The sequence below is a fragment of the Erigeron canadensis genome, chromosome 4, assembly GCF_010389155.1.
Source record: "Erigeron canadensis isolate Cc75 chromosome 4, C_canadensis_v1, whole genome shotgun sequence".
NCBI classification, from domain to species: domain Eukaryota; kingdom Viridiplantae; phylum Streptophyta; class Magnoliopsida; order Asterales; family Asteraceae; genus Erigeron; species Erigeron canadensis.
In genome coordinates, this window is record NC_057764.1 from 42,369,624 (window position 1) to 42,389,857 (window position 20,234).

General features: G+C 33.0%; 3 protein-coding genes across 3 annotated transcripts; 2 read left to right on the plus strand and 1 right to left on the minus strand.

The window, feature by feature from the left end:
- Nucleotides 1-335: 335 nt before the first annotated feature.
- Nucleotides 336-1,391, plus strand: LOC122596786 (SKP1-like protein 12). The gene is made up of 2 exons (XM_043769420.1): nt 336-844; nt 1,047-1,391. Exons 1-2 carry the CDS (start codon nt 410-412, stop codon nt 1,218-1,220), a joined length of 609 nt encoding a protein of 202 aa, XP_043625355.1. The 5' UTR covers nt 336-409; the 3' UTR covers nt 1,221-1,391.
- Nucleotides 1,392-10,108: 8,717 nt separating this feature from the next.
- Nucleotides 10,109-15,143, minus strand: LOC122596293. Its single transcript, XM_043768842.1, has 7 exons — nt 14,743-15,143; nt 12,375-12,437; nt 12,039-12,175; nt 11,743-11,780; nt 11,522-11,567; nt 11,183-11,347; nt 10,109-10,394 (listed from the first exon to the last, which is right to left on the minus strand). The coding sequence occupies exons 1-7, from the start codon at nt 15,078-15,080 to the stop codon at nt 10,219-10,221; spliced, it is 963 nt and encodes a 320-aa protein (XP_043624777.1). The 5' UTR covers nt 15,081-15,143; the 3' UTR covers nt 10,109-10,218.
- Nucleotides 15,144-16,776: 1,633 nt separating this feature from the next.
- LOC122596036 (ATP synthase subunit epsilon, mitochondrial) lies at nt 16,777-19,082 on the plus strand. The gene is made up of 2 exons (XM_043768536.1): nt 16,777-17,065; nt 18,871-19,082. Exons 1-2 carry the CDS (start codon nt 16,882-16,884, stop codon nt 18,897-18,899), a joined length of 213 nt encoding a protein of 70 aa, XP_043624471.1. The 5' UTR covers nt 16,777-16,881; the 3' UTR covers nt 18,900-19,082.
- Nucleotides 19,083-20,234: the final 1,152 nt, after the last annotated feature.

Sequence of the window (20,234 nt, forward strand, 5' to 3'; positions counted from 1 at the left end):
TTTATTATACTCCAATTTTCATCTCATACATTAGCATCTATCAAACAACACACACTCAAAAATCAATACACAATTTAACACACACGCATATCAAATCCTCCCCATTATTTTGTATTATCATCACCGTAACCGTCACAAAGCGCTGACATCAACCCTCGTATAAGCAAAGCTATATTATCAAAGTTTACCAACCCATGTGCCATCAATATACAACGATAGAAATATTTCTCTTTTCCTTTGTTTTAAGTTTTAACTTCAAACTTTTTAGAATTGTTTTAACATATCAATTGTTGAATAAATTGGGTCAACGGCCCAGTTAATAAATTGGGTTAGACTTCCTCTTGAATAAATTGGAGTTCAAATTAGGGTTTCTTTTTGTCTTCCGCAATCCAAATCAGTTTCTTCCACCATGTCAAAAAGTAGATCCGATGCAATTTCGCGAGGTTTTAATGGCGTGTCAAGTGCTTATCGCGGGCCGCGTCCTAAACTTCCGGTATGTTGTTATGATGATGATGATGAATGTAAAATCGACCAGAAGCCGCGTTATAGTAAGCCGAGAAAGATAATTAATTGTGCTCTGTATCTAGTGGTAAAGAGTGTTGACGGTCCCAACTTCCGGGTCGATGAATTGTCGTGTGGTGAGTCCATTGTTTTGAAGGAAACTATAGAGTGGAGACCACGTGACACGACCTATGTCGAGATTTATAGCCATATCCTCGAGAAGGTCGTGTATTTCCTTGATAACCATGTTCGGCTCAAGAACTCGGATGACCATCAGAAGCTGAAAGACTTCCATTCCAATTTTTTCAAACAAAATCAAACCCATTTTCTTGCTCTCATGGAAGTATGTCTTTTTTATATATATATAATTATTTGTTGATTATTATTAATTAATTTGTGTTTAAGTTTTCTTTAATTTAGGTTCAAATTATTGTGTGCTGTGTTGTTAAATTTTGGCTTTCCAAAAAGCTAAAAAGGAGTACTTTCAATTGTATCCAAGTCTGCTTGCAATAAATAGATTCCATTATTTTCTGTTTTTGTTTCAGGCTGCTGCAGTGCTCCAAATTCATAGCCTCTTCGACCTAACGAGTGAAGCGGTTGTCGATATGATCAGAGGGAAGACTGAAGAAGAGATTCTTAGGATCATGAACCTGGACGATCATTTCACTTATCAACAGATGGCAGAGATAGAGAAGGAACATGGCTGGTGGGCATTTTAAATCATGTAGGTTTGGATGTTTATATTTGAAGTTGGTTTAGGTAGGTGTACTTAGCAGATCTAATTCCTTATTAACCATCAACTTTAGTGCTAGCATTTTGTTTTCAAAGAGAAACCTAAACACTGCTAGCCAGCAAATATTTAATTTAAGCTCTTCTGTAGCTTGATCAAATGCAAGATCTGTCTAGAGGTGTGGAATCCTCCTAGACTCGTTTATGAGGTTATAAAGTAAACAAACATAAGAATGGGATAGAATAAGTGCAAAAATTAATTTATTCAATAGTTATCACAGATTTGAATTTATAAGGTGAAAGATGAATAGCTCAACATCAACCATCATCTTTCCAAAACCCTAACAAGGCCACTGGTATGAAAACTGGACCGGCCAGTTGAATTGATTGCCCTTTGCAGCTCAATGCCCATCTCCTCCATAAATTCTTTCTGTTCAACTTACAAAGAATGAAATGCTTCATATTACTCTTCCACCTTATTACCATCTTGTTTGAGAATTTTTGTCAATGGCATTTCTTCACACACCTTGTATGCATCATCAACAATTTCAGATTTCACTTCATGTTTGTTGTCACCAAAAATCTCTTGAACATCATCATCTTCATTACTAATTTGTTGAATTTTACCATCCTTAAAAGATTCACTATCTTCTACTATATCATCAAGACTTGTTCCAATTTGTATTGACTTTTATTTTTTACAATCTAATATCACTTAATTACAACTTTTTAATGTTTAATACTACACATGTATTAACAATTATAAGTAATAATACATATATATTAGTATTGTTCACTACGGATATAATCTAGTTCAAGCTATCCGCATAATTGGGATCTAAGCTGCGAGGGTCTATCTAGCGCGAACCCGGTTAAGTTAATGTATGTTAGTTGTTACATATCTTGAAGTCATACCCGTTAAAAAAAAACGCCATCATGAATATATTATAACGATCTAGGAGACATTTATTAGATAAACGGTATTAGATGACTTTTAAATAAGCAAGAATTGGTTCCGTTTAAGACATTCAATAGGTTCTTTTGGATCAAGCCGTTTGGGTCATTCTTGGAGACTTTACCGAGGTTTGATTTCAAGAAAAAAGGACAGGCAAAATTTATGTGAATAGAGGTTCGATTTCAAGAAAACAATTATGATTTACAGTCAAGGGGATGCAGATTCCGAGATTCACTAGAGCACCAAGATGGCGAAACTGGTAAGATAGATTTATGGTAACTTTTTGGATTGTTGGCCAGATGCAAGAGTGGCCGTTTTGGATCGACTGCATTCATATCACTGTCCAATCAGCACGGCCCAAAATCTTTTGGTTCCGGCCCACATAGATTTTTCAATCATTTGACTGAGAATCCAGAATCCTTACATTATATAAATCTCACTTCAAAATTTGTTAGTTATTGCCTATGTGGCATGCTTAAAAATGCAAGAAAGCCCAAAAATTATTACAATATTGCTCCTTGGAAGGTCTACGGATTAGTTACCTTTATAAGAAGTTCAAGTTTTCGAAAACGGATTAGTTATGCTTTCAAGAAGTTCAAATTTTCGAAAATTTGAATGTGTAACCGTTCGTGTATTGCTTGTGGTGGTTACTTCCTTGCATGTCTATGTCTATATAAGGCCACTTCCATTCAGTTTTAAGACATTTCAAAACGTACACACTTAACAGATCAATTTTAGCATGGTTTCACTAAACCATGTTTCAATTAGAAATTTGCGTCCAAATAATAAGGCATGTACGATAACGGTTAGAATTTTGCGGCTATGGAAGCAACCTCTATACGGAGATGTTAATAACATAGGTAGTATTGGGATGATCCTGATGGACGAACATGTAAGTATTCATTGTTTGTGAATTTTTCTTTTTTGATTAGATTACTTTTTAACATAACTTTCTTTCGAATTTATAACTAGCTTTTTAACATTCTAATGTATAAACATTTTCATTTTGACAGTTTGATAAAGTGGTTGTTGTTGTTGCAACAATTGGTTTTATTCCAACCGACCAGTTATGGTATTCAATGGAATGTGTGAACTGTTCTCAAGAAGTTAAGTTGACCGATCTCTACATGGATGAAGTCGACATTATTGATGCTTTAAGGGACAACAAAATGTGGATTTGTTGTTCATGTAACAAGGAAGGAGTTCTCATCAATCCTAGGTATATATTTATATTTCATATTAAAACTCTATAATCATTAAGTTGTGTGGTAAAATTGTATCTCTGTTTTTTTTTTTTTGATAGGTTTAATGTGCAAGTTAGGATTGTAGATGCCACTGGTGCTATTGGAGTTAAAATGAATGATCAACAAATTTTAAATCTTATACAAAGAACAGCCTATCAAATTTGTGATGAAAATTATGAGGTATATTTGGTTTATTTTAGTGCTAAATAAGACTGGTCTATGCATTTTAAGTCATTAGTTTTTTTTAAATGGTCATTAGTTGTAATAGGAGTACATTTACTTCGCTACATGCATGCTTGAACTGGTGTTAAAGAAATTATTTAAGGTTATAGCGCATCCACGTGGGTCTATATATCAAATTGGGGGAAAATTCATAATACCTATCACATCCAGGTAACCAACATAATCCTTCTTATATGCGCCTACTATGGGCAATCAATTTTATAATTTCTCTCCGGCGTGCAATGTACACGTTTTAAGCCCTCGTGTATCATTAATAAATCCCAAGGTATATCTAGCATTCTTCTTCTTTAAATTAATCAACTCATAAGAATATTTTTATTATGTCCAACTGAGTTATATTTATGCATTGATACAATCTTAAAATAAAGTTTAAGAAAGATTATTTAGGGTTGTCCGTGCATCGCACGGGGTCTAAGCACTAGTTTGGTATATTGCAAACAGTCCTAGGGACAGGAGGATATCAGATATTTCTCTAGATTGTTCTTTTTTAAGAAATTGGCGTGTTAAAAAATAATGAAAGAAAATCAACAGAAAGCTATAGTTATTTTCAAACTAGTTAGGGGGAACGCTGCAAGAGAAAGTCTTATATTCGATATTCATACTACAGAAAAAAGAGACACTCTCATTAAAAGACAAGAACTTGTAGTCGTTTCTCTCACTTGCATCATTGCTTACATCATGGCTTCACTCATAGATCAATCGATCGATCTTTTTCCAAGTCACAACCTCACATACATCAATTGATTTACTCATCCACTCAATCAATCATCAATCAATCCACTCAATCTTGAACCTTGAAGATCTTGAAGCTCTTGTATGTTGATGCAAAATAAAGCTATAGACTTTTTTTCTTTGTTTAAGAAAATAAAAGAATAATGACAGAAGAATTTATGGTGTTTACAACTTTTGTATTGTTGATGATTTTGTTGAAGTTTGAAGGATTTAGACCATGAGAATGGAAAGAATTGGAAGGAAAATTTAATACATTTTGTCTAAAGTTCTTTCATTACATTTTTGAGATAATTTGAAAGGAAGGAAAATTTATCATTTCTCTTTCATTCATCTTTTTTTTCCTCTTTTCCCTTCCTTTTAAAAAAAATCTCAAGAGCACAAAGAAAAGTTGCAGACAATCAAAAAAAGTTTCCTTTCTTCTTCAACTTCCAGATAATCCAAATAAGTTTCCTTTATTCTTCTTCAACCAGTGCAGTTATCTCATATCCCGAATCCAATCTCAAGTTTAAATTAAGAGAAAAGAAAGAGGAAGATTGGATAATGTAGGAAAAGGAAAAAAAAAATTATATACAAATAGTCATCCTTGAGTTGAAAGGAAAACTAATAATAAAAAAAAAAGAGGTTTGATGTTTTCCTTCCAAATCTGACCAAGAAAGTTTTAGAGTAAAAAAAACATAAATAGCCATTAAAAACAAGTTATGACATAATTAAAGTAACAAGTAAAGAAACAATAATATAACATTCTTAGTTTTCTGTTATTCAAGTAACCTAATAAAAACAAATTATAAACAAAAAAACATACATCTGTAAAATTTTAAGTTCCCATGACAAACAAAAAAAAACATACTCCTTTGAAAGAATGAGTTCAAGTTAAATTATTAATGTTTAGACCCACTTAAAAAATAAACCCATTATGCCTCCCTCTAGCTATAACATAGATCCATGGAGAACTTATATAGATCATTTTTCATACTATTTCTCAAGGGAAAAAAAAACAAAAAAACAACAACAAGGTCACCAAACCCTAACCTGTAGCCTGAACGTTCGAGCAATGTCCACACCGATCTGGGCTTCTTTCGGGGTAGATGTAGTTGCCTTTTTTACATTATCTTTTCGCATATCGAGTGAAGGCAACCCACTGCGTGTATCAACTTTCACTTCATTCACAACCTCAAGCTGAAAAAAAAGCATTATTATCATAGTTATGAGTCGAAATAATATGATCTCAAGTTTTCATACCTTCCCCAAAGAGCTTCAAACAAGACGTCACTGAAGATTTCGGTTTTCGAAAATGCGTCAGAGGAAAGGGTATCACCAATTTCTGGATCGTTGTAAAGAAAAAAAAGGGGAGGGGGGGGGGGGGGGGGGAGAGAACTAGTTCATAGAAGTGTAATGAAGCTATATTAAACTAGTTGTTGATCAGAGAAGGACATCTATTTTCTCAGTGTTTTTATTTGTGTACCGACCTCTCTTTCCAATATATTCATGTGGTTTCATATATATAGCTAAAGTGAATACTTGTCTACATCCTGGTAAAAGTAGTTTTATTAGAAGTAATGCGCCAGTAAGATGGTTTCTTAGAAGTAATGCTATATAGTTTCATTAGTAGTTATGCTATTGCCAGTAAAACTGGTTTCTTTTTATTTACAGTTTTGATAGTAACATCTTTGTTATTATTTTATGCATGTATATAAATAAGGGTATTGACATATTGTACATATAAAATATATCAGTTTTTAAATTTCAATAATGCATCCAGTTACTATTTCAAAATTTTCATAATGAAAAAAATTATTTTTTTAAAACAGCTCGTGTTACAGGTAAACAAAGGTTACCATATTTAATTGAATATTTTTTAAACAAATTCGTTGATAAAAAAATCTATAGATTATAGAACGCATTCAATATGTACATGTAATGACATAGTAGTTTAATTAAGTACTTATTTAATTTTAAAAAATAATTTACAACACCAGATAATTTAGTTTTGTAGTTTAATTTTATGTTTGTTGGTATTATGAAAATTCTTTGGTGACCCAGAATAAAAAACCTAACCCCGTCAATGCGTACAAGTTAACCAATTTCACAAATATATTTGACTTCTTAAGATCCCAAACACTTAAAGCTTTTTTCCAAATGGCCAATTAAAACAACTTTTAGTCTAAACTACCTCCAGGATAACCTAATGGCTAAAAGCTACCGCAATCAGGTCCAATCCAACTTGACGAAACCCAAGTCCGTTAATCTCACGATCCAGTAAAAACTTATCAATCCGTAGGCCCGTAAACATGACGACGAATTAACGGTAGATATTGGTACCCTCTAAAAAATACACACGCTATAAGAATCAAATAGTATTGTAATACTATAAGAAAACAACTTGACGTGTTTTAATTTTCAAGAACTTCACTCCTACTCCTAGGTTATAACAAATGAAACAAATAATTGAAAATCAACTTAATTTAAACAACTCCTATCATTTTAACTAGATATGTTCTAGGGACCGGACTTATCGTGTTGATATAGATTGGTGCATGCACGTTGCAACGGTGATGGGGGTGGCAGAGTGGTGATGTAATGGTGACGGCGGTGGTGACGAGTGGCGCCAGCGTACTAGCGGCGGAGACACTGAGTAGTTGAAGTTATTGATGTAATACGGTTATGATGTATGGTACATCCTGCATTAGAATATGTACATTGTTGGAACTTAAAATTAATAATAAAATTTTAAGTTCAATGTTGAAAATCAAAAGTACATTTGCTTTATAATATAGTATAGATAGTGTATTTGGGTTGAATCTACAACCACCAAATTAAAAATCATCTTGTCATGTATAGCTTTGTTCAAAAGTTTGTCATATGGAATATATAGTTATTCAAGGGCAAGATCAAATTGGGTTCCTTCTACATGTTGAGCGGTTTCAGTTGCGATTACTTGTTGTTATTGATGTGTGTCACTATATATTCTTAAAAACTTTGGCATATGAAATACATATATTTAATTAAAATCAAATCACAACCACATTCAAAAATTTACAATATCGAATACATAATGTTGCGTCACTTGGTTGTTGATGTTGTCTCTATCCTTTAATGATTGCACAATATGCTTAAATCTTGTAATTTATCGTTCACTTTACTTTGCCTTAATGATGTATCTATCAATAAACTAAAACAAGATTAAAACTTTCATTGATCGACATGTGGTGCAATATTAAAGTGATACGTGTTTTTTGAGTCATATTTTTCAAAAAAAAAAAATTAAATTAAATTATTAATATATATATATATATACTTGATTTCCTAATTCTAATACAACTCTTCTTATTCAACTAAATATGCATATCTACCAAAAAACTAAAACATGATTGAGGTGTTCTTGAAACGACACATGGCGTAATCCTTGATCGCCATGTGTCTTTTTAAATTATTTATTTAATTGAATTAGCTTTTTAAATTGTGTATAGATACAATTTCTTTATTAGATTTAAATTCAAACTCTAACTCTTGGTCTGGGTTTAAAAACTAGTTATAATTACATTTTATAATGTTTTGAAGATCTATACATATTTCACACAAAGAAAAAACCTTCAATAATACATATTAATCATCCATATATTTATAAATTATTACATTAAACTGTTTAAATGATTTTTAAGGTTGTTCACAGTCCAAGAAATAAACCAACTCAAGATTGGACCGAAAAGCGATTATGGAAAATATAGAACTGAGAACCGGACCAAGTATCCCGGTTCGCTTTATATTCGGGTTTAAAAGGTTGATCAAAGACCCGATAAACTTAATATGAAAAACTAGTTATATATAGATGAAAGAGGTTGTTTACTACAGTATTATAAATAGTCTAAGGTTTTTAAATGTATTCATTAAAAAAAGTCTATTACAATGAAAAACAAATTTTGAAGAACTTCATTTTACAAAAACAACTGCATGAGTTTTATGCGGCAACAAATTGGAGTATTGGACCCATCTTTATTGGAGCATCTTTGGGATACAGGGATCCAAATTATTTTTTTTATATATTATTTAATTTATTTGGATAGATATTATGAGGTATATTAAGGTATTAAATTTAAAAGTGAAATATTGTGATGATAGAGTAATATTGACATGATAGAAAACATAGGTGAAAAAGTTTAACATTTAAAGATAATCATAAGCTACATTTGGACAAGATAGATTTCCTTTAACCAAACTTTTATTTCTCATAACTACTCATGCGTCACAAACTCCCATCAACATATAAACACATCCTCACATGGAAAAATGTTAAGTTACAACGAGCATGGTACCCGTACCATGCGACGGCGATGGTAGTCACAATGATGTGATGGCGTCGACGGATGGTGACGGCGGCTACAACCGTTGGTGGCGGCAAATACGTTAAGCGGTGTAAGTATTTGATAAAAGAATATTTGATTTAAAAGTGTAGAGATAATATCTTTAGAAGATAATGGAACGATTGTATAAATTAATTAATTAAGGGTAAAATTGTAATTTTGCATGTTCCAAAGTTGTTAAACGTTACTTTTTAACAAGGGGTTATAAATTTTATATAATAGTATAGATATAAACTTTAAGGATTTGAAAAGGTTACCTAACAAATTAATCACGACCAATCTAGGATTCTAGGCTATACTTTCGACAAATAACTCTTAGTTTAAGTAGTGAGCATCTATTTTCACCACCTTTCCTTTCTAAGTATACTTTTTCATTGTGCAATAAACGATTGAACATTATGCATAAATTATTGTATTTTGAAATGTTTGTAAGAAACTTTAATCATGCTGTTTGGTTACACGCTTAAAGAAAAAAAGAAAGAAAAAAACTGTCTGGTGTCGCCTTTCACAGGTTTTAAGCCCAATATCTCAACGGTGTATGGGGGAGGTTAAAATGTAGGCCGACCTTACCTCTACTTAAGTAAAGAGGCTGCTTCTAGTTTTTACCTAAATGGTAGAAAATGCTTCCAGTTTTCTACCTAAATGCTTCCAGTTTCCAGAGGCTCGGGTATTTACCACTCATCATACTAAAAAAACTACTAAATAGATACTTGCGCTATGCGGTCGGGCAATATGGCAACTACGAAATGCAATAGGTGAATAGTGATTGGTGGGTAGGGGAGGCAACAGGATAATAATGGTATTGTAAGTATTTTAGGTTAGGAAGGTATGAATATATGATAGATATTTTAGGTGATGTTTTTGAAAGAGTTAAGGAATTGTGTTCTTAAATAATAGATTGAGAGAATTAAAATAGTTACATCAAGTTCTCGGATGGAGGCTAAATGCTTAAAGAAGCAGCTTCTTTGACTTACAGCAGTCTAGCACTAGTTATGCACCACAAGCTCTAACGTAAATCCAGTTTAAATATAATCATTCCTCCGTTCTTTTTATAATTAATAATCAATTTTTTCCCAATGTTTTTTCCCGTTAAAACAAATAAGATCGACTTTTAAAAAAAATTAAAAAAGAAAATAAGATATAAACAACATTGAACAAGATTGAAAATTAAAGAAAAACCAAATTTATCAGGGAATTCCCTTTACCCTTTACCCAAAAAAATAGAGGAAAACCACCTTTTACCGCGTCATATTGTTGCACATAATGACAATATACACTACCAAAATCTAAGGACCATTTCTATAACAAAATCTAACATTTAATCTTGCTTTGTGAAATTTAGGGTGTATGCAAGAGACTAACCTGTCTTTCATAATTGCAAACATCAAAGACGGTAACGGCACAAATGCAAGGATGAAAAGCCGAAAACTAAAATTTATAACAAAATCTGCTTGGTTTACCAAGTTTTATCTACATGGGAGTAGTCTTTGACCATCAATATTTCACTACATAACTTTTTAGGGACTTGTTTGAGGTCTTCTCCTTCTTGCCATATTTGTGCCACCATAACACCAGGTCCCACATTCCGTATGTATATCACAACCTCGTCATTAAATGGCCATGGGTGTTTCCCTGCAAATGCAAAACACTTTAACTAATCTATTTCATGACAAAAATAGACCCACATTCGTATATGTGTACATCTCATGCCCAGTTCTATATAAGAACAACATGCCACATATAACATCCTTACAAAGAACGTGCAGATAATGATTACGAGTATATGCAGCGGAAACTATGTTGTCGCAATAATAATCCCACTATATAAGATAAAACGATGCAAGAGGCTGTAAGCATTGATAACACATTTGAGCAACTTTTAATGCATTTGACGCAATCCACTCAAAAGATTTGTTTTCCTTTTAGCTGATATAACTTTAACGGACCCATTCAGGTGGTGAAGAATAAACCCTTTACCCAAATCAACCAATTCATAAGTAAATGGGTCAAAATCGAACCACAAGGGTGTTGGTCTAGTGGTAAAGGCTTGGTCTCTAAGGGTGAAAGTATCTAGAGGTCCAAAGTTTGAATCCTAGGAAGAAAAATTTTTAACCCCTTGTGGTTACGGAGGTTCACCCGCAACGACTACGCCACTACAGGGTACCTGCAAAGCGGGTTGTCGCCCTAAGATTAATCAGTTTGCAAAGCGGGCTGGGTACCAAGGTTAACCCAAAAAAATGGGTCAAATTTGACATTCTTGCTTATTAGCTTCAGTTCAGATTATAGGATTCTTGAGATCCACAAGGCATGAGATACACATTAGCGTACCTGAGATGTTATGTTACCCATGAATAATATGGTTCACAAAACACCACATTCAAAGATAAATGTTGCAACAGACATGCTATTAATTACTTCACCTGGTTTTGGAAATCCTTCGGGATACTCTTGCAGATCCAAGAGCCCAGTTCCAAACTCATATGCTACATCACAAGGTTCCTCGGTTGACATCACTTCACTCACCTCTCTCACTGTGAAGTACAACGGAGCGAATGAACGTGATATTCCACGGAAAACTGATGCATCTGTAAAACAAAAAAATCATTAGTGTCGCAAAAAAGTTCTTAAGAAAAGCACAAATAAAATGACAGAATGAATATTTAAAACTACAACCCAATACGACAAATGAATGGATCAGTAAATCATGTCACATAGATTGACAAGTGCAATTCAGATGAGTAGAAAATTAGTAAAAGTACCTATGACTCTTCCAAAACTTTGACCATCCTTGCAGCAGAATAAAGCCTGACATATATCATATGACGATCCCCAGGAAAAAAAAAAAAGAAACAATAACTGATATGACTATAGGAGAATAAAAATTATAAGCTAAAAAAACACAAAAAGATAAAATACCAATAGCCGTAAAGAAAATAAATCTTATATATAACTAAAATTGTTGTCCCGACAGAGAACTAACCGTCTTGAAGTAATTAATCCAGGCTACAGCCAAAGGCCCTATTTGAAAAAACTCAAATAAATAAGAATTATTCAAAAAAAAAAAGTAGCGAATAATATTATATACACAATTGTAAACTAAACCAAATTACCATATGACTAGTAGGATATCCTAATGCAAACATGGAAACTTAATGAATTATATAAAGCAGTAATACTCTTCAAAGCATAACAATTTGCTTTATTGCATACTAGATGTCCTCGAAAAACTATAAAATACAGAAAATGGACAAGCAGAATATTTGAAGATCAAGTTACCTCCATTTGTTCTGCAGTGCCAAAACTCAAGCAACTTTTTACCAGCTTCACCGGCAAAAAAACTAGATGAACTTTTCTTTGCCAGATTTGAATCATCAAATCTTGTCCCTGCAACCTCCCAAGCTCTTGTAATAAGTCTGGATGGTTCCCAATCAACAACAAAAAAAAATATTGTTAACAAAATAGAAGGAACCTAAACAAGCTTTCATGGCTGTCATTTGAAACTTCATTTTCATAGTCAATTTCACATATAACAAGAAAGAAACAATGGTAAATATAACTACAATTAGAAACTCCTTGCTAAAAGAGAAACATCCAAATTCCAGAAAGAGATACCTGGGATCAAACAAGGACAACAAACGATGTCTCCTTTCCTCTGGGATGTCATCAATTTTCTTCCTGGTGATAAAATATAAATATTAAGGATTTAAGGTATCTCACTAAGGCTGTGCTCACATAAAGACTTATAGCAAGCATCTCTGAGCTCTAAACACATCCGATAAACTTAAAACACCCGTGTAACGTTAGACCATGGGTTTTGTTTGTCATGTCTACCAGTTCATATCGTTCAGTTTCCATGACCTTCCAAACCGAAAAACCCAGCACATCTCCTGAATAAACTTATAGTAAAACCGGATATAACCATCTTTCATCTAGGTAAAGAATGTGTACATGAATTTTGATGAGCTTTGATAACAGATTGGTTTATTCAAATTATTAACACCATACCACATATTTAGAACAGAATAAACAAAAAAAGGCCAACCCTGTGTTTTTAAATTTTTTTAATCACAAGCTTTCATATTTTCAAATCACAATATGATGCAAAAAAAAGAAGCAAAATCATAGTTCCTAGTTCAATCATAAGGAAAGTTTCAACAAATCACTCATGCTAGCAACTTCAATCTCACAACTTAATTAAAAGGGGGTAAATGCATCATAATGCATTTAACTTGTCACCCAACTTCTCATACTTGCTAATGGGTGTATCCAACTTCCAAATAGTCTATTGTGTGTGTATGTCAACCTTAAACTCATTGTTATTGTATATTTGTATGTATCTAGTAACATCTCCATCGGGGTAACCAATAAGTGGTTCCGTCATTGGAACTGAGGGTGCTGGGTGCCATGTCACTAGCTAAGAGCATTGGGGTAGCGAAGAATAGATATACTGGATGGATTAGATGATATAGCGTTTTAAGGTGGGAGGAGGGTGTTATAGGCAAGGGTGATTTATTCTCTTTATGGCCAGGATGGGGAGTTATCGAGGGCGGTGGATTGGGAGGGGGGGAAAGTGTGGGTTATATTTATTCATTCGTATGGGTAAGCAGGATGTATGATGTGGGGGCGGATTCACTAACCTCCTGTAATATGGTAAAGGATTGCTGGGTAGGGACTAGGGGAGGGTGTGATGCTTCTGGAAAGGTATGGGAGGTTGTACCAACTGAAAAGTAATAAGGGAGCATAGGTGGGTGATAGAGGTATTTGGGCGGGAAGCTCATGCAAATACTAGAAGCAACGATGGTCACTATTCTGTTGGGATTTTTAGAAATTTGGTGGATGCGAGTTGCCTTGAGGTGGGGCAAGGAAGTGACTTGGCAAATACAGGTTGGAGTAAGATGGTCTCAAAGAAAGTGTGCATTTTTATTTGGCGATTGGGTCAAGAAAGGGTGTCAGTTTGTGATGTCCTTGGCAAGATGGGTTTTACATGTTCTAACAGTCAAGGAATTAATCAACCACACAGGAATGCAATCTTTTTCTGCTGCAAATTGGGCGAAGGCACTTTGGTATGCTGCGTACATTATCTGGAGTCACCGGTACAACAAGGTATTTGATTCAAGAACAACACCAGATGTGTTCAAGGAAAAACAGGTTTTTTGATTGATTAACTCCAATTAAACAGTTCTAGGTCACCTAGGATGACTAAAAATCACCTACTACTACTACAGTTTCTAATTGTCGAAGAATCACAATGACATATTTATTGTGCATCTGTGCAAGTTTCAAGTTCCTGATCCGGTTTGGCCCACTATGGTCACAAATTAGCTCAGGTAGTTGCTTTCTGCAGTAGCTTATTGTTTTCTTAGTTGTTGGTCACAGTTAGGATCATAATTCGTATAACGAGGAAGAGTTATCTTGCTTTTCTTTTGTGTTATACCAACCATTGGTCTAGAGTTTGTTGTCATGGATTGAAGTGTAGGCTGTAACCATATGGTGTCCTAGGTGTAACTGGTTTTTAGAGCTTGTAAATAAGGTCCACTCGAGACATGGTCATTTGTGGTAGATTTGTATAAGTAGTTGATATCAATACTAATAAAGTCAGAAAAAAAAGACGTCACTAGTTCACAAGTCATAAGAGGTCAGATAAAAACAATAAATATGAACTGAAAGTTTGATATGTTCAAGTGTACAGCAACAAACGTTATGGAATTTGGATACAAAAAAAAGGTGTATTTGGTGAGCGGCTTTTAGGAGCTTAAAGCTTCCAGTTTTATAAGAAAATAAGACTATTTTTGCCAAAATACAATTAAAAGAACAAAATGTCACAAGTTGGATACATTTCGCAACACTTAAGAGTTTAGCTAAATGAACCTCAAATCCCAAACAATCCAACTCAATAAATTCTAATTACACAATATTTAATTTAACAAAACTATTACTAAATAAAAATAATTAAACATGATAGGATAGAAAGAATACAAACCAAAGATAAGTGGCTGGGTTATAGGTAGAAGGGTCTAAAGGAATGAGCTCTTTTGGTGGATCAAGAAACGAGATGACGTCGCGCTCGTCGTAGTATGATACTTCCCCACCGGGCAGCATTCGGTGTGGCTTATCATCCCACGGGGATACGCGCACCGAACACACGGTCGAACGTAAATTGCCTGCGTTAGTTGACTTTAGCCGCCGCCTTGTTGTATCAAATGACAGGGTTGAAATTTGTACATGATATTGACCAACATATGTTGGGGAGTTGAATTGGCGGTTTGACCCAAGTGAAGTTGAATATGATGAAGAAGAAGGGTAGTAGGATAGGCTCATTTTTTTTGGAAGAATTTGGGTTTATGTTTATCCCCTGCTAAACTGAGCTCAACTCGAATGTGATTTGTATATTTTTTTACACAAAGTTTTCTAATAGAGTTGACACTTAATACAATTAATTTTATTTCTTTATTTATCTGTTCATGTTATATTAAACAATACGAGCATAGTACCCGCGCAATGCGGCGGTGGTGGGGAAGACAATCTGGTGGTGGCGTTGATAGGGTTTTATTTTGCTAGAGACGAAAATGGTTGAAAGGCATAGTTGGTATATCACGTGAAAGAGTGCTTAGCAAGGAAGATTATTTAAGAGCATTTTTGTCTTATCAGGTTCTTAATTAAGTTAAATGAGGAATCCAGTTTGCTTTATAAGATATTATAGATAAATAAAAATTTGTATATTTTCTTTGTAAATTGTAATATTTCTCACAAATTTATGACTTTTTTTTGTTAACAAAATCAAATTAGATAAAGAAATGAACTTTTATTTATGTAGTATATTACATAATAGGTCCTCAATAAAAAGATTATTGGTTCTAGCATGATGGTAAAAAATTTCATAGCTTTTGTCTTGCTTATTACTAGGTATATCTCAACATTAACGTTACATATTACATTACATTAATAAAGAACAGAATTCTTAAAACATAAATTAATCAAAAGTTCAACATCATTAATGTAATTAAATAGGCCAAGTCTTCTATTTAATTGTGAGTTTAGTTGCAAAATTTAGGTTGTAGATTTTATTTTCATGGTTGATGCTTTGCTAAATGTTTATAAAATGGGTGAAGAATATTGTATAGATTGGTTTAGTAGTGTTTTTCTTTAATTATAAAAACAAAAAAGTTATTATAGATCATATCATTATTTATAGAGTTATAGTTATCCAAATTATGTTCTAGGTTGGGTTTAATTATGTATAAAGTTATCATACATTAAATTAAACAAGAGCAAGTACTCGCTCGTTGCAGAGGTGATATAGTGAAGGTGATAGGTCATAGGAGGTGATATGTTATAGAGTGTCATTGCCAAATGCCTTAGCCGTACAGGCTCCACCATCGGATTTAAAAATTATTTGAAAGTTTATCGAATGACATCTATAATGAAAGAGCATGAAATTTTAAGAACACCCATGTAATTTATCGATGTACGGTTTTTGAGATAAACGATTTTGAAAGAAGTAGAGGAATAAAATGATTTATGAAAGAGAGAGAAAGTTTTAGGCATTGGTGTATGATACATCATGCATTATTATGTGTACATTGTTGAATTTGAAAGTTGAAACCCTATTTACTTTATAATATAGTATAGATATAGATTATATTTTAAATCCAACTATATTAATAATACATAAAAGCACACATTAAATTTGAAAAATTCTTACTTGCCAACATGAAAACAATCATCTTACATTTTATTCGAACATGTAATGGTAGCATACAAACTTGTCATCTTGACCGTTGAAGATGATTTTAGACCATTTTACAAAAAGTCATAATGATTATTACTTGGCCAAACTAGGGATGGTAGACTAAAAAAACAACAAAAACTGGATATAAGTTTCTTTAGCTTCTAGTTTTTATTTTTAAAAATTAAAAGAAAATAAAAAACCGAAAAGAAAAGAAAATAACAGTCCCTAATACAGGGTGCAAAACAAACAACCCTAAATACTTGAAGGCCCATTGCGTCCATTTCTATCTACCCTGACATTTTCCATATAACCATCTCCGTCCCAACTCGCTCACATTTCTGGTCATCGTTTCAGATCGATTTTTAAAATAAAAAAAAAAAGTGTTTGCAAATGGCTTCGACAGCTGCAGTGCCGTTTTGGAGATCTGCTGGGATGACTTACATATCATACTCAAACATATGTGCTAACCTTGTCCGAAACTGCTTAAAAGAGCCTTTCAAATCTGAAGCTATCAGCCGTGAGAAAGTCCATTTTTCTGTCTCTAAATGGGCCGATGGCAAACCTGAGAAGCCCAGTAAATTTCTTTCCCCTTTTTTTTTTCATTTTTTCTTTATTGAATAGATCTAGGGTTTGCTATTATTTATTTATGTGATTATTGTGTTTAGTATGGAAGTTAGATTGGATAATAGTGATTTTTTTATTTTTATGAATTGATTAGTGCCTTTTGTTTAGATTTTTATATGTTTTTATGCGTTGAATATCCGAGGTAAAATTTTAAGTGCTTAGAAAATGTTTATGACTCATGTTTGTGTTCAGTATAAGCAGCTTTCAACTAGTTCAATTTTAAATTAAGTTTTTTCCTCTTCAAAAAAACTAATAAGTGCACCTATAATATGTGAAAATTTTAAACCGCTTATTGGTTTTGGTTTTGAAAACTACAATAAGCTATTTGCACTTCCGAACACACTTTGAGAGTATTCGATGGGTTTTAGGATTTGTGCTTTTTGCTTGCTCTATCATTTATATTAGTATATTTTAGGTGAACTGATGTTTGTGATATAGGTGTATGTATAGTAATGTTGATACTACGGTCCTTGGCTGTTGATTGCGGATAAGCTTAGTTCAGTAGCTATTACTCTGTCAGCTTTTAGTATTGAATATGGTGGGTGGTCTGTGAATTGGACTGTTTTGGGGATTATTGGATTTTTATAAGCCAATGGTTTCGTTCTTCCGTCTTTTCAGCTTTTGAACTTGAGTTTATAGCTAATTTAAGCCCGTAAGTTCAACTTGACAAAGCTTATGAGCTTGGAATAGTTGAGCTTATTTCAGTTAGGGTGATAAGCCTAGAAATAAGTTAATCCGAACACCCTCTGAATTGGAAAATTTTTATTCTAAACACATGAAAGAAAAGGGGAGCAAAAAGGTTGGGTTGGCTATCGAGTCAAGTAGGTAATATCTGGAAAACTGGTTGGGTTGATTGTCAAACACTTTATCCGTTCACTTGTAAAGCTTTCTTTAAATTTAAAAGATGACTACAGCTATATTACTTATGGTAGTACATATCGGTTTCTGAATAAACTGATGGAAGATGCATGCACTTAGAAAACTCTCGGGTAAATTTGACCCGTTTGGTCCATCTCATTTTAGATATATTTTTGTTTTTTACCCATATGTGATATTACCTGCTAGAGATAAAACATAAACCAATTCTACCCATCTATAATCACAAGTAAAAGTAGATGTACTTCTGCCACAGACGCTTGATAAGTTATATACACCCATCAAAGAAACTAGAAATACGAAATATCAGCCAAACAATATAAATAGCATTTCTTGCAGGAGCACTCAATATTACCTGTTCTTCTCTTCAGGGTATAAATATCCCAAATTATTATAATTTCACTTAGTGATTTTGTTTATGTTACACTCTGCTTGCATAATATGGGGATAGTTAATGATACTAGCTTAGACTATCCAGGACCAACAAACACATGCCGCGATTGCCGCCTAAAAACTTAGCATATCTAGATCTGTCCTTTCTGAAGTTCCAAGCAAATGTTAAGTTTTGCCCATTCAGCTTAGTCTTCGTTACAAACTTACAATACATTGCAATTGTGAATTAGTTGCTATGTAATATAAAATGACTAGGTCATAATGTCATATTTTTCTAGTCTAGAGCATCAACAGTATAATTAAAAATTTATATACTGGGTACATATTTTTGATTTCTCTTGTAGTATAGATCTTTCTGCCTTGGTTGTTCGATGGGATGATTGTTCAAATGTTTATATAGCGGATGGTTTTTGCTTATGAACTAAATTTACGTCATGTGTTACATTGTTTCTGACCTTTGTTTACTAATTTATGATTCTGTAACAGCTATTAGGACCGACTCTCTTGAAGATTGAGGTTGGAAGACGTTGTCACATTTTGCATTTGTTACTGAAGTTAATTTCTAAATTCCAAGGCTTTGCTTCTGGAAGGGATAGCGAAAGTAGAAGGGACATCCTTCTTGAACAATGCTATTAATAATATATTCTGTAATGCTTGGATGAACCTGAACCCTGTTTGAATGGATCATATGTTTGATTTTTCCTTTTGTTGATTAAGGTTTAATGATCATTCTATAAGATACATAATTAGTTTGCCAATACAATTTCGTTAAATAAAAACGGCGTGGCTGTCTTGATTGGTAATGATCCGATGTATTATTTAACAACTCACTGACAACAAATAATTTGTTGGATTCTGCATACCAACTCCTTTGACCATTCAAACATAAAAAGATGATATTTCTTAATTTTTTTTTTTTGAACGGATGATATTTCTTAACTAATAAGAACTTTAAACCAACTTCTAATACTTCTCTTCTACTTCAAAATTTTACGTACACCTAACAGAAAATTCGGTTGTGGACTTTCATATGAAAGTTACAATTTTTTATTTAAGTTACCTAGTATTTTCCATATATATAATTTAACAATCTTAACACTATAATATCATGATAACAAGATTCCGTTAATTATCTTATGGTTTTGATATTTTTACAAGGATTTTAAACTATTATTTTAAAAAATTTTATTTATTCTTTTTTATATTTATCTTTTATCACGGTATCATTTTTCAAAGTTTTTAAAGGGGAGGTGATCTGTAGACACCCGTTTTTGACGATACACCACCAAATAAGTTTTATTATGTTATACTGTACAACACTGTAAAACACATTAAGTGGTGTATTGCAAAAAGTTGATGATATACATATCGCTTCATGGAAAATTGTAACTGAGAGATTATTATTAGGGCTGTAAACGAACCGAACGAGACCTTGTTATGTTCGTTCGTTTAGCTTAACGAATGGTTCACGAACATAGTGACTTGTTCATGTTCGTTTGTTTGTATTCATGCACGAAAATTCACGAACACAAACAAACGGACACTAAGATCGGACACAAACGAACGAAATATTAATAAATTAAGTACTTTTATTAAAACTTTTTCTTAAATAACTAGGTACTAATAATATATATTATATAAAAGAAATATTTATATTTAAACTATTTATATAGTATAGTTGATTGTGTATATATGTATATAACAAATTATTGTTCACGAACATAAACGAACTATTGTTCACGAACGACGGTTCATGAACATAAACGAAATAATGTTTACGAACAGATTATCGAACGTTAATGAACGTAAATGAACGAATGAGAGCTTTGTTCATGTTCGTTTATTTAACT